This window comes from Tursiops truncatus, chromosome 21 (assembly GCF_011762595.2).
Source record: "Tursiops truncatus isolate mTurTru1 chromosome 21, mTurTru1.mat.Y, whole genome shotgun sequence".
NCBI classification, from domain to species: Eukaryota; Metazoa; Chordata; class Mammalia; order Artiodactyla; family Delphinidae; genus Tursiops; species Tursiops truncatus.
In genome coordinates this window covers 12,540,267-12,555,281 of record NC_047054.1, presented here as the reverse complement: position 1 = coordinate 12,555,281, position 15,015 = coordinate 12,540,267, and the positions used below count along the sequence as shown (strand labels likewise).

At 43.9% G+C, this 15,015-nt stretch overlaps 1 protein-coding gene across 1 annotated transcript in view; it reads left to right on the top strand.

The window, feature by feature from the left end:
- The window catches only part of ENPP6 (ectonucleotide pyrophosphatase/phosphodiesterase 6), a 90,436-nt gene extending 86,243 nt beyond the window's left edge, over positions 1-4,193 (top strand). The window contains exon 8 of the mRNA XM_004316582.4: positions 132-4,193. Coding sequence (XP_004316630.1) covers positions 132-337 — 206 coding nt within the window. The 3' untranslated portion in view covers positions 338-4,193. The remainder of the gene's footprint in view (positions 1-131) is intronic.
- The last annotated feature ends 10,822 nt before the right edge of the window (positions 4,194-15,015 follow it).

Genomic DNA, 15,015 nt, shown 5'->3' with positions numbered 1-15,015 from the left:
GACGAGGCGGATTTTCCAGTCCCAAGCTGCCTGGATGCTGAACGCAACTCCTCCACATCGTGACTCCATGCCTGTCTCTGCCCTGCCCAGGAGTGACCGTGACAACTTGTTTGCTTGCCTTTCCCTTTCAGATTTCAAATCCAACTTCAGAGCCGCTCCCATCAGATCCGTGGATGTCTACAACGTCATGTGCAACGTGGCAGGCGTCGCCCCCCTGCCCAACAACGGGTCCTGGTCCCGGGTGACATGCATGCTGAAGGACCCGGCCAGCTCGGCCCTGGCTGCGCGGCCGGGCGCCTGCACGTTGGCCTTGGCGCTGCTGGCGCTGCTGTCCTGAACTGCTAGCGCGGTGTGTGCCGTGCCCCACGGGGGAGGCCTGGCCGTCTCCTGTTTCACTAATAGCTTCGTCAGTTCAGTCAAGGCCATACAATTGTAAATGTATTAGTCTTGGATGGTTCTATACATAAAAGTCCCTATTTCTTAAAAAAACAAAAACAAAACCACTTTGCTTTTTCTGGAGGTAAGGAAACTCCTAGCTTTTCATTTGTTCAACTATAGGTTATTTTCTCCTTGCGTTCCAGGTACTCAGATGAACTAAGCAGGGCCTCCCCCTGTAGCGACCAGACCTTGGGCGGGTATTCCATGGAATCCCGGCCCCTCTCCGGCCTGCTCTGCACAAAGCAGGCCCTTGTCTGTGCCCTGCCTAAACCCGGGAGCCACCCTCAGGGTCTACGCCCATCATCCCATACTGCTCCTTCCGTCTGGGACAAAGGAGGCCCATGTGAAGCAGTAGCTGCTATTTCTAACTCAGCTCGTGGGGTTTCTTCACCTTATACAAAGTCCCAGAAAGGGCATATCTGAGCTTGGCTCACCCAGCAATAAAAATCAATGGGAACTGCAGAATTCATGGAACAAATTGAAAGACATGCGTTCCTTCCCAAAGTCCGAGTGCACGAAAGTTTCTCCCTGCCTGAAGGAGCAGAAGAGTTTCCAATAGATACGGGCTTCTGTGAGCCTCCTTGTAGCGTATCGTGGTGTGAACATGCACACGGCAGGCGCTGGATTGCCTGTGGGAAGGCTCACTCAGAGGCTGCCTCTCTTTGGAAACCTGTACAGAGTGTAGACACTAGCGACCCCTGACATCATCACGGGCGGGGAAAGGGGTGTCTGGCTGATGATGGTGTGGACATACTTAAAGAAATCTCACGTCATTGCTTGAAATGGTGATGCAATTAAGCGTAAGTTTGATGCACCAGTGTCCTGGAGCACTGCTTATTCAACAACCACAGCAAAGTGGACCCCTGAGTGACCCAGAATTCCAAGGAAAACGGTGGGGCACGGGGAATGGCAGCCACATGATGGAGTCAAATCCCAGTCACTAACCACTTAGCCACTGGATTAGGAAACAGTCTGGTCAAAGCGCCACCTCAGAGACCTTAAGAAACCCCGAAGAAGAGGCACTGAGCCTGAGATGAAATGTTTTTAGTTTAGTCTTCTAAGTTTGCTGTAGGAGCTCTTGTTGCAAAACAAGGGATAACTGCATTTCTATATGATCAGAGTCATATACATATATCATCGCATTAAAAATGAGTTTGCACTAAACGAGGCACATCTGCAAATGAGGCTTTTTGTCAGGAAAGGGCAAAAGATCAGGTCTCGTCAGGACGATGAAGCCCTCATGTGTTGTTTACCTTGAAAAATGAAAATGTATGCTCCCCCTGATTCAACAAGGTTGGGAACCGTTCCTGGGCCTTGAATCACGAGAGCAAAGGATCACTGCTTAAAAATATCAAATTTACCTTCACAGAAGATTTCTAAGGATTTATGTAATGGGTTTTAAAGTGCCAGCAGACCATCGAATCAACTGGGAGGCAAATCAGCCTTTGTGCCCTGGCCGGAAGCCAATTAGTGCTTTTGGAATATTGGCGCTGGTTGTTGCAATAGGCATCTATTGTTCACAGGTTTCTTTCTCCTTAAAGGACTGGGTTCTAATGAGTCCAGTGCAGCCCACTGTGCTCCCTTGTGAAGGAAGGAGACCTAAAAGAAACCCAGTGATCCCACAGGGGTACAAACAGACACACAGCCTCGGATTTGTCCTTCCTGCCCTGTTCTACCAATTTTTCCCCTCCCTCGTCCTTCACATCTTCCAAGTTCCATAATAAAATTTCAGATATTCGTCTGACAAAGTATAGTTGCTCAATAAGTAATCTTGAATAGATAAATGAGAATAAGGTACTTTTGGAATCATGACTATTGGTAAATAATAAAGAAAATTCAGACACTGAATGGGGAAAAAACCTTTTTACCTAAAGCAATGCATATATTTTAGTGGCTTAATTATTTGGCTAGAATTTTTTCTTTTGATGTTTTTTTAAAGGTATGTTATTTTCCCAAGGAAAATTCTACTTCCTCTAAACGCATTTTGTCCCATCGGAACAATACCCGCTAGGACGATACACGCACCTTGTCTCCTGGATTATTTTCCCACTTCATCGCTAATTCCAGGAGGAAGGTAATTGGACTGACCTGCAAATGCTGAAGACAGATGAAAGGAATGATCTTTAAATGAAGGATAAGATGAATGGCTACTTTCCCTGCCCACAGGCCTAATGGCCAGAACCCAATTCACTTAACTTCTGAAGACTTAAACATGAATAAGAGCAGGCCCAGGGAATTCTTTCTAGCCGTCAAGAGCCCAGACTCGGGCTCAAGTCCCAACTCTCTTTACTTTTAAAGGGCTCTTGGAAATCCACAGCAGGTCTGAATTCAGCCACAGACAGCAGTTTGCAAACTTGCTGGGACTGCGAGCGTCATCTGGCCCTCTTCCAGAGATGCAGGTTCAGAGGATCTGGCGTGGACACGACACTTCTAAGTCACGTGACTCTAAGGTCTGGGTTTGCTCTCAGGAGAGATGGGTTCTGATTTTGACCTTGGTAGACCTGAGCCTCCTGACAGCAACTTCGTAATCTGCCAGTTATTTTCAGGAGCCATCAGGCTGGCATTGGCTGCTGGTCCCAGCTGGGTCAGATTTCCACCCTTCTTAAGCCAAAGCGGGTCTGTAAGCCCCAGTGACGGAGAGGCTTCTCCACACCCAAGTCCCTGTGAGTGTAAGATCCCCAACGGTGCTACCAGACAAACTCACTGTTCAAGACACACAGCTCTTTTATGAATTTTCTGTGAAAGTGTTTTACGTTTCTGTAAATATCAAGAGATTTCCAAATGTGATAGTGTGTTTAATCTTTGTAAGCAATCTGTGATAGACCAAAGTCAGCTCTTGAAAACTACTTACTAGGAGGACGGGAGACGGTAGCCTTGACAGCCTGGTTATAAAACGTGGGAAACTTGGTCTCAGGTCTCTGCTATGGAAGTTATACTTATGTGTTGCTTTGAAATCATAAAATAGCACCTAGTGCGGTGCCTCAAATGTTTCATGAATGTCCCATAAATATGTGTTGAATGAGAAAAAGAATGAATATCACTTGCTTACACAGCAGATATTCTCTCTCTTTGTCTGCAGTTCCTCCAATTAAACAAACCTTTCCGTTTTGGGTTGTTATTTTTTCTTATCACCCAACTGACAATATAATTATGCTTCATTTCATGGACTAAGCATATTCCATCTCAAGCTTATAAACTTGACAGATGGATGGAAGGAAGGAAGGAAGGAGATTAGATTTTAAATATACTAAGCATATTTACTTTTTAAAAATAAAACAGTTTTATCGAGATTCAGTTCACATGCAATCCTTCCCTTTACAGTATCAATTTAACGGCATCAGTATAGTCACAGAATTGTGCAACCATCACCATAATCAACTTTAGAACATTTTTATCACCCCAAAAAGAGACTCCAGATCCACGTGCATGTTAGCACTCACTCCCCCTTTCCCCCCACCCTGCTCCCAGGCAACCTCTAAGCTGCACTCTCTCTCTACAGATTTGCCTATTTGGAATATTTCATGAAAATGCAGTAGCCATGATCCCTGTGGTGGCCTGAGTCCAGTCTATGGCCCATGTTACCACTCAAACGTACTCAGTCTCTCCCAGAGCATCCTCATGGCTTCACCCCGGAAACCTGTAACAGCCCACGTGCCCCTTGTCACCAGCATCCCAGCCAGAAGCTCTACGTATCACTGTGCGTTGGCTTCCTGACAGGTCTCCTTGAGATCCTAGGGCTGGCTCCAGCTCGTTCTCCTCTCCTCCATTTGAGGGTCTCTCTCAAATGCAAGTCAGACCAGGTCACGTCCCTGCCCAAACCCCGACATTGACTCCCCCCGTCTTAATGTCACACCTGTAGCTTAATCGGGACTGGCACCATGTCCACCCTTCTCTCTACCTGATCTCGTATCACTCTCCCTTTCACTCTGTAAGCTCTTCTTGCCTTAGGGCACTTCCCTCGCATCACTTTCTCCTCTTTGATTAGTACCCCCATCCTCATCTAGTAAGTGTCCCCTTGCCTTAGGACTCGGGCTAAATGTTTCCTTACACTCCTCTGGACCAGATTAGGCCTCCCGGCTGTACACTCTACACCAGCCGCATGCAACGCCACCCATCAAAATACTAGTAGCTGGAAGAGGCAAGTAAGGATCCTCCCCTCGAGCCTTTAGAGGGAGCACAGCACTGCTGACACCTTGATTTCAGACTTCTCGCTTCCAGAACTGTGAGAGAATACATCTCTGTTGTTCTAAACCACCCAGTTTCTGGTAATTTGTTACAGGAAACTAACACACCCTTCCGATTGCTTTCAGAGGAGTCAGTCTAGTTCATCAAAGATTTCTTGAGTTCCTCCTTCACAGCAGGTACTGGGCTATGTTTTGGGGATGCATAGAGGAAAAAAGACCATAACTGTCCTCACAGAACTCACAATAGAGTCATTTCCTTCCTTCCATTTTTTTAAAAAAATTTATTTTTTATTGAAGTATAGTTGATTTACAATTTTGTGTTAGTTTCTGGTGTACAGCAAAGTGAGTCATATTCATATGTATTCCTCTTCGTATTCTTTTCCATTGTGGTTTATTACAGGATATTGAATATAGTTCCCTATGTCATTTCTTCCATTTTCCAACACAGTTGAATTCTCATTTCTGTAGGACACCATGTTCCAGTTGCTATGGGCAATGCATGGAGAGAATTTCAGAGAAAACAGGAGTAACACCTGTTACTGAAAGAAGGCGTCAGCTCTAGAGCAGAGGAGCTGGTGTCGGGAGCCTCACCCACTGCCTCCTCTGGGATCTTGCTCTTGGCCATTTGATGTCTCCATGCCTGTCGGCTCTTTGCCTGGCCTGTGGGATTATGTGGCAGCAAAAGCAAGGCTGATCACATTACTCACCTGGTTAAAAAACCACCCTTGTCTCTCTTTCCTGTGTAATTAAATTCCAAATTCTGCTTCCCATCCTTTTCTACAGTTTGACTTCCCCCTGCGTCTCTCAATGCTTCATCTCAAATTTCTCAGCTTGGCCCCTGAATGTGCCAGTGTCAACTCTCTTACGTTGGCCCCATGTCTGGGATGGACCTTCCCACTCTCCATCTAGCAAACTTCCATTTGTCCTTCAGAGCCTAGACTCTCCGTAAGGCTTTTGTGCGTTCACATTCTTTTCTTGTTTCGTTTATCGCAAAGCAAGTCACATTGCCTTGTAATAATTTGTTGTCAAGTGTTCTCCAACTAGGCTGTAAGTTAAGCAGAATGCCAGGATTGAATCTCCTTTTTTGGAGTCTCCAAACCAAATCTGCAGCACCAACAAAGTCTGCCACAAAATAGTTGATAATTGCCTGATGAAATGAATGAATTATGGAAGGAAGGAAGGAAGGAAGGAAGGAAGGAGGGGAAGAGGTTAGGACACTCTGGTCAGTTCACCTAAATCTGGACAGAGCTTCTCACAGTAACAATGGGTTGGAAAAGCCAGAGCTAGGAAACATTTTGTAGAAAGTAGAAGGATTTGACAGATGACTAATGTGTGACACGGGATCCAGAGGGCAGGGGTTTCTTTTTCAACATTTCAGCGGGCTCCCTCTTTAGCCATGAACACAAGGAAGTGTAGCAGATGAGAAGAAAGGAAGAAAAGATAAATGAGCCCTGTCTTCACCATGCTTAATTCGACTTTTCAACAAGATGCTAACACAAGCCTGTACATCTCCCTACGGCTTGGAAGAGACAGAAGAAGGGGGTTCAGAGCCTTGGATGCTAAAGACGTAGCATGTGGAGAAGGAGGAAGAGTCCCAGTCACCGGCTCCCTCCCTCCCATGCCTTCTGAGTCTGATCTGCCTTTGCTACTGAGAAGTGAGGAGTGGATGACAGGAGGAAGTGGAGAAAAGCCTTCAAAGGGAGGAAAGCGGTGTTTATGAAATCCCCTTCCTGGAAGAGCTGTGTTTCCACCCCTGCCCTTCTGCTGCTCAGGAAAGTCTGGCCTCAGTGTGGTGTCAGCAGGACAGGCAGGAGCTGAATTTCCACCATATTCCAGAACCAGGTGGTGTTCAGAAGGACCCCTCCACTCCCACAGTGGCATCTGGAGGGGATGGGGGCAGTCTGTCCACTAGAAGCCCTTGAAACTGACCAGTCAGGTCGCAATGCTGGGACAAGACCCTAAACTGAGGAGACTCTGCCGAAAGTTAAATCAAAATCCAGCAAGATAGGGACAATAGAGACGAAAGAAAGAGAAGGTCCAGATAAGCATGGCAGAAAAAAAGAGAGCCAGGAATTTCTAGCCAGAAATGTCATATTTTTGAATACTACATGAAAACAACAGAAGAAGATACCGTATAAAATCAGAAAGACTATCCTGCACCACATCTTCTTCTAAAGTTTAGAAAAATTAATTTCAAATAAAAATGTAAAAAGTATTGAAGTCAAATTCCATATTAAGATACTATTTTTAAATGATAATAAGGAGCAGAATAATAGTCCAACAGTCAGTGAAATCGTGCCAGAAAGACCTGATCACAAAGCGGACTGAAACCATGACTTACTATTTCAAGATGAGCCAAAATACATTAAGAAAACAATATGAAAGAACAACATAAATCAAATTATAAGAAGGCAGAAAGGGTTGAACTCAAGAACGAATAAGATATAAAAATAATTTCAGAAATAAAATCTAAGCTAGATGGACCAGAGAGTTAATAATCACAACAGATAATGCCTTAGGAGGAATATAAGGTAAAAGAGAGGGTTAAAAAATCAAAATTAAGAGATTAAAAAAAAAGACTCAAGAGAAAGTGACAAATACTGAAGACAAGTAAAGAACACTGAATATACAGTAACACGAATCCAAGAAGAAGAAAACCAAAGCAAAGGAATAGAATAAATATTAAAACTGTAATGCAAGGAAACTTTTTTGAAATTAAAAAGAAAAAAGTTAACACTATATACTGAAAGAATACTTCACATATCTGAGACTGTCAACCAGAACCACTAATATCAAACCCACAAATTACTGGATTTTAAGACCAAGAAAAAATCCTTTGGGCATCTAAGCAAAAAGAGGAAGTGATTTATAATAAAAATGCCTTTTTCAACACAATAGGACAGAAGAAAATGGACTAACATATTTGAGATACTAATGAAAAGAAAATGCAAGTCAAGGATTTTTATATCCAGCAAAACTGACTTTCAAGTATGAAAGGTTCAAATTGTTATCAATAGGAAAGAATTTAGGAAATACTGTGCCCACGAGTCTTTTCTGATGAATCTATTAGAGCACAAGCTTCAGACAATCGAACTGACCAGGGACACATGGACATAAGGCCTAGTGATGAACATGAAATAAACAGTTATTACAGAACAAGGGAGAGAGGGCAGTGTGCAGTGTCTATGTGCTTTGGCAATGTAGATATGGTATAACTTTTTAAGTGGAGGGAAGATAAATGGGGAGAGACTTTGCAAAAAAAAAAAATTAACTCTTGTCAGTAGTCTTACTGGTGGTGGGATATCTGTACTCTTGTCCTGAGACTATTGTGTAAGTAATGTAAAGCATGAGAGTTAATATGGGATATTCTAATTATATCATTCCTGTGTCATTGAGAACCAGGATTTGCAGAGTGGAAGAAAAGAGATGCAGATATAAACTGGAAGAGGGTAAAAAAACTCCTATGTCCTGAACTTGAATTAGAAATATCATTGTACAACATGGGGAATATATCCCATTTTTATAATGACTATAAATGCAGTATAACCTTTAAAAATTATGAATCACTATATTGTACACCTGTAACATATAATACTGTACACCAACTATACTTCAATTTAAAAAATTATAATTTTCAAAAAGTGATGTGGAAAGTAAAAAAAAAGAAATGTCAATAAAAACTCTTAGAGATTTTATCTTTAAATATATATTTTCTAGCTCTAACTGCTAAAAAGACTTAGAAACAATTATATATCCAGTAGTATTCCTAGTATCCATGTTGTGATTTTTTTTTTTTTTTTTTTTTTTTTTTTTTTTTTTGCGATACGCGGGCCTCTCACTGTTGTGGCCTCTCCCGTTGCGGAGCACAGGCTCCGGACGCGCAGGCTCAGCGGCCATGGCGCACGGGCCCCGCCGCTCCACGGCACGTGGGATCCTCCCGGACAGGGGCACGAACCTGTGTCCCCTGCATCGGCAGGGGGACTCTCAACCACTGCGCCACCAGGGAAGCCCCATGTTGTGATTTTTTAAATACCACTTCCCACATGTCCTCTCAAATATGTACCCCCCCCCAAAAAAAACCCAAAAGCCAGGGGAAAAAAACCTTAAAAAATTACACCAAACTAGTAACAGGTATTTCTTATTTCTGGGGGTGGTAGGATTGTAGGTGATTTTGATTTTCTTCTTTATATTTTCTATATATTACAAATTTTCTATAATGAATTTGTAATTGAAAAAAAATAGAGCTTTAAAATAAAAAGACAGAGAACAAAATTATGCTATGAAAACACATAAAAAAATAAATTTATTAAGGTATATGTTTTGAAAGAGGATTATCAGGCAGCCAAAAGAGAGCAATTTAAAAATCTTTTTTAAAGGACACCTTCTCTGAGGTAGTTATACACACACATCTGTCTCTCTTGACAGAAAGATTCCTCAAGTCTACAGACAGAAATGGCCTGGGGGCCACATGAGGAAATGTGCACCCAGAGGTCCCTATGGGGGACTCGGGGCTCCCAGGGAGCCCTGAATTAATCATATTCCGCCAGCTCTGCTGGGGAGCAAGAGGGCGTAAGCATGGCAAGATACCACCCTTCATTTCAAATGCTTACCCCTTGGTTCCTGGGAATTGGGATTTATTTGGAAAGATCATTCCTTTCCAAATAAATACAAAACGGAAGAACATACCTCCCACCTGAAGTCTCCCAACATGGACATAGAAGGGTCCTCTCTTTTCACCCGAGGCAGGAAGTTGGCACACGTCCAGGAAAATGTTTCTATCGGAAGTGTTTCCAAATGGGTTTCCGTGACCACGGCAGAGCTCAGTGGTCAGGTAAGGGAAGGCACACAGTGGCCACCAAAAAGAGAAGTGATTTAACAAACCGTTTAGACCGTAGACCCCAATTTTCTTCACACATCAACTCTCGAACGCCTCAATTTCCCTCCTGCCAGATAAAGAAAATCTCACTAGTTATTTACTTTACAAGGGTGCCATGAAGATTAATGACAAGATGTTTATAAATATTCTGAAAGCCCCTGGGGATGGTGGTTGTATAAGCATAATGTGTTGCCCATGCCCAACTATGTTGGCACACACAAAAATAGAGGGTAGACGTTCAAAAAGGAGAGTTGGAGTCTTAAAAATACATCCCAGAGATGTATCTCAGTTGTCGGGGGGGTTATATAGGTCTCTGGATGCAACTGGCTTAGAGCTGGGCGATGATAACCTGCAGGGCGGAAATTGACCGACAGCCTTCCCAGCAGGCTCCGTGGGCCTGGGACGTGTGTGATGTGAGTTGCTGCGTGAAGCCAAACAAAGGCCTGGATGAGTAGCAACCAGAAGTTCCTAGAGAAACCCTGTCATATGTTGTGTGAGGGTCTATGGTTCTCAAACTTCAGGGAGAATTAAAATCACCTGGTGATTTTGATGAGCGGTGATTTCCAGGCCTTACCTCCAGAAACCATCATCGATTGGCTTGGGGTTCTGCCCAGTGATCTGAATTTAACTAAGCTGATTCTTCTGCAGCCCCAACTTTGAGACTCAGGGGTCTGAATTTTACACCTGCGGGTGAACTAACGCATAATTCTCTGAAGGCAGAGATGGGCTGGGCCGATCTGAATTCTAACCCTTGTTCTAAATTCTGCTTCAGAATGGATAGTGGAGAGAACAGGGGAAGCAGAATGTTCTGGGGCAGACTCCACACCACTACTAAGTCACTTGTGTACCCAGAACAGCAAGTGGTAAGTGGCTGAGGTTGTGTAGTTAGTCGGAGCAGATAAATATTGTGTATTCGTGCTGCGTAATCGGGTAGCCACTAGCCACATGTGGCTACTGAGAACTTAAAATGTGGCTCGTCCGAACTGAGATTTAATATAAGTATAAAAGACACACCAGATTTCACAGATTGAATGCAAAAAAGTAGAGAAGATTTAATTAGCATTTTTACATTGGATAAAGGCTAATTTATCCAATAAATGTGGAAATAGTAATGTTTTGGAAATACTTTGTGAGCTAAAATATATTAAAATGAATTTCACTTGTTTTTCTTTTGTAAATAAGGTTACCAGAAAATTTTAATTTTCTTCTGTGACTCACACTGTATTTCTGTTGGACAGTATGGTTGTAGATCAGTATACCATGTGGGTCTTAGTTTATAGAAGTGCTTGATCTTGGTGTAGGCCCCTTCTGGATAATGCCGGTGTGTCAAGAGCCCGTTCTTCATTGTGATCTTAACAGGGTGGTTAAATTGTAATGGCTCCTCAAGGGAGAAAAGAGGAGGAAAAAAAGGCCTGACCCAGCTCATTCATTAGTCCAAAAAGCCTGCCAGACATGAGTACCCCTCCAATATAGAGTCAAAGGGTATAAATTAATTAACCGCTGAAAAGATAATAAAAATAGCGGCGATGTCTAAAGCTGGTGACCACTCACGTGCTCTAGAGTGGCTCTACCTTCTGGTGTTCTGCTCCTACCTGCCCCTGTGGGGAAGGGAAGAACGAGAGGGATGCAGAGATGGGGTGAGGGAGTTGGAACGCAGCTCTAGGGGGGACAAGGGCAAATGAGAGCCATCCCACTTTCTCCTGGAGTTCACTGTGTTGAACCTGAAACAAGCCTATCCAGTCCTATCTGCAGTGACTTGAAAATACTTTTTTGAAGAGTATTTCTTTAATTTAAAGTAAGTCATTACACTCTTATTCAGGTTCTCTTATCACTGGCCCAGATGCTAATAAATATACAATAAAGTATGAGCATAATTCTTTTCAAATGACAGAACAAGCAGAAAGGAATCCATAGGTTATTTGGGAGCATGACAGATTTTACACCTAGAGAAAAAGAGATTCTCACCTTGTTAAGTAAACTGGAAGTGAAGATAAAGATTTGACGTGTTCTGACTTCCTGGCTGCTCTGGGAGCGATGGCACCTGACAATTCTAAGAAGATTCTAACACTCTCACTGGCCTCCATCTTCCTGGTGAGCTCATTTGAGCTCCTCTTCCATCCTAGAGGTTTGGGAGGTTTGACAAGCTCTCTGCTTGAATCCCAAGACCCTGGGGAGCATCCATCCTTATGGCTTGAATCACGGCAATTTCACTGAGTGACCCAAATGGTAGCTTCTTCATGTACAGGCAAGAGCTGTGATCTGTGGCCAAAGAAACCCCCCAAAACAAAAAACTCAGCTTTTCAAAATGCAAAGTCCATAGCATCGTGTCAGGCCTTTGCTTCAGGTGTGACCTCATTCATCCAGCAGAAGGAACTGTTTACCAGACTAGAAATTACATTAAACCATAAAGAGGGAAATGGTACTCTCCTTTGTCCTAATCAGCTATGTCGTGGGATAGCATTCAGAAGGATCAGGGCAACTGCGTCTGCTTGCGCTGAGTTACACTACACTGACTGAGTTACACGTCAATCCGGATGAGGCAGCGGTGCACAAGGGAAGTCACACACGTGTTTCGTTGTCACCTCCTCCGTGTGGCAGTGAGTTTTTCCTCAGCCATACAGGTCGCAGAGGTCAAAGAGTCTCCCGATTCCACCATTTTTGTTTTACTTATTGTGGATTTTCTGACGGGAAATGGAAATTTGGTTGATAATTACCAGGCATAGCGATAAGGTTTCCTCATTAAAGTCTCATAAAACCATGAAAATAAATCATTCCAAGTGGAGAGAGAAAGAAAATCTTCTGTTTAGACTTTTCCATGACCGTTTAGACCAACTCTTTTTCCTCTTCCAGCCTGGTGACTTTATTTCCAGCTAGCGTAGGGCCTGATAATCAGGGGAAAGAATGTAGGGGCCTCGCAGACATTTTCTGATTTCAAGTTAATGGTTTGGTATGTCAAGGATAGGCCGAGCCTGGCAGAATAAATGATGAAAGTGCAGCTGAAGAAACATAGTGTTGGAAACCCACATCATACACGTCTACAGAGAGGATATAGACATAAATAAATCCTACCATTTCAAGGAAATGGAAGGGGTCCATTTGGCCTGTTCTGGAGATCGACGCTAGTAGGAGTCACAGCAGCAGCTGACAGTCCCCAAGGCGACTCCACTAGAAATGGGGTCAGCCCACCCTTTCCTGCTCCCCTCTCCAGGAGCATCCTTCCTGTTCTGAGCATCAGAGCCAGGCCCTTAGGGGCCCTGATGCAACTCAAGTTTCTCCCAGGAACGCCTCTTCAGGAATTCCCCAACTCGGCCACAAGCCTGGCAGCTTTCCAATTTTCCTACCAGAATTTTCTCTGGTCCCAAGTCCCAGCTTTTGGGGCATTTTGCTTTCTGCAGAGTTAGTGTGACCAGCCGATGAGAACAATGGTGTTACTGGATCACTAGATGGTAGCAGTGGCCTTCCAGGTTTCCTGACAAAAACCTGACCTTGGTATGTTGATGGTTCCCAGTGGAGCTGTGCCTACAGCCCGCTCCGTCATTAGAACGCCCTACGGGAAGAGGCAGAGAGACCCACTCTAAGGTCAGTTAGTAATTTCAGACTAAAATGAATCCAGATTATTCATAAACTAGGTTATTAAAATGAAGATACCCAGGGCCGATTACTGGGTGGCAGGGTGACCAGCTGTCTGGGTTTGCCAGGGACAGAGGTGGACTCACAGTGATGAAACCTGACAAACCCAGATAAGCCGGTCCCCCTACCGGGTGGACCAGAGACATTAACTGAAACCCACCACAGTGCTCATTTCACCCTTTCCAAGGAGACTGAAACATGTCTTGGCAGTGACTTGCAAAGTACCCCAATATAAGGTTTCGATTTAAGTCTATGAACCTAGTTCCTCACCTCCAGTGGCAAGTACGGTAGAGTCCTGAAGCTCCAGCTGAAAGGCTCCACCTGCCTCTAACGTCTTAGTCTGCTTGGGCTGCCATAACAAAATACCAGGCCGGGTGGCTTAAACAACAGACATCGTCCAGAAGTCCAAGACGAAGTTTCTAGCCAGTTCGGTTTCTGGTGAGGGCTTTCTTCCTGGCTTGTACATGGCCACCTTCCTACTGTGACCTCATGTGGCCTTTCCTCAGTGTGTCTGTACCGGGAGAGAGAGAGAAAGCAAGCTCTCGGATGACTCTTTTTATAAGGACACTAATCCTACTGGATCAGGGCCTCACGTTTATGATCTCATTTGACCTTAGTTCCTTCCTCAGAGGCTACATTTCATTCCAGCCATGTTAGGGGGTTAGGGCTTCAACATATGAATTCGGGGCAGATACCAAACATTCAGTTCGTAGCAGTTGTGTCACTCAAAAGAACTGACCAATTTTAAATCCCCATTCTTAAAGATCTATTGAGAAAATGGGTATGACAGCCCTTGGAGACCAGAATGACCTGTACAAGTTAATCATACTGTGATGATCAGGGTGGTGATAACCAGCCATCAGGTTGGTGTTTTCTGTCTTCCTCTCGACCACCTTTCTAAGTGTGTTTACTATTCAATGGCTTTTGTCTGCTGCTCATCACCTGTCAGCTGTGCCTTCAAATGAGCCCCAGAATGACCTCTCCCAAGACACCCAGCCTAGCTGCCAGACATCCTCTTCCTCCACATCCTCTGCCCTGCCTCCCCTCTCTCCACCCCGCTCCCATGCTCTGGTGCTGTAGCCAAAGCGCGGGTCAGTGGAGTGATGTGCTGTTTGTTCTGCATTTGAAGCTCCTGGCCCAGAAGGTTATTTTCCACATAATTGTGTAAAGTCTCCAATTACCCAGTTAACTTTATTCAATTCCCTCTCAGTCTTATTTGATAAGGAGGGGTGCCTACTGTCCTCTCTTTTCAGAAGTTTTTATGAATTCTTGAATTTATGGTTCAAGTTTTTCACCAAAGAACTCTGGAGGTGTTACCAAGTATAGTGAAGGGGGCCTTGGGCATAATCTCTCCACCATCCAAATGGACCTTGTTACCCTTTATCTCTAACTGAAAACATCCAGGCAAAGGTTTATTCCTAAATCTCAGTGTCGAGAGCCTTGAGTTAGTACCTCATTACTTGAATTTTCATGGAAACAACAGCATGACTATTTTCATAGGTTTTGCAGCTATACTTTTGGGTTTTCCGTTATACGCCATGTATTAAATGGCTTCCCTCGCTTTGTTAAGCGTTGTTTGTGACACCGCAGAAGGACAATCCCTGTTTGTCACAGGGAGTTTAATTATCCAGATGAAGTGCCCTTGTTGAATGTCAGGCCCATTGTAAGAATGTTTGTTGAATGACTACATGAACTTTGATCCTGTTATTTGCTCCTGCATTCCTGCTTTTGCTCATACTGGCTGTGATTCCATTACTGATAAAACGGGGAAGAGTTTTAAATAAGAATTCAAGCAGAGAAGAACTGCTGGCTGTTCCCAGAAAGTGTCCAGCATTCCAGCAGAAACTTTGGTTCTCCTGTCAGTGTGGTTCGTTCCCCGTGTTCAGC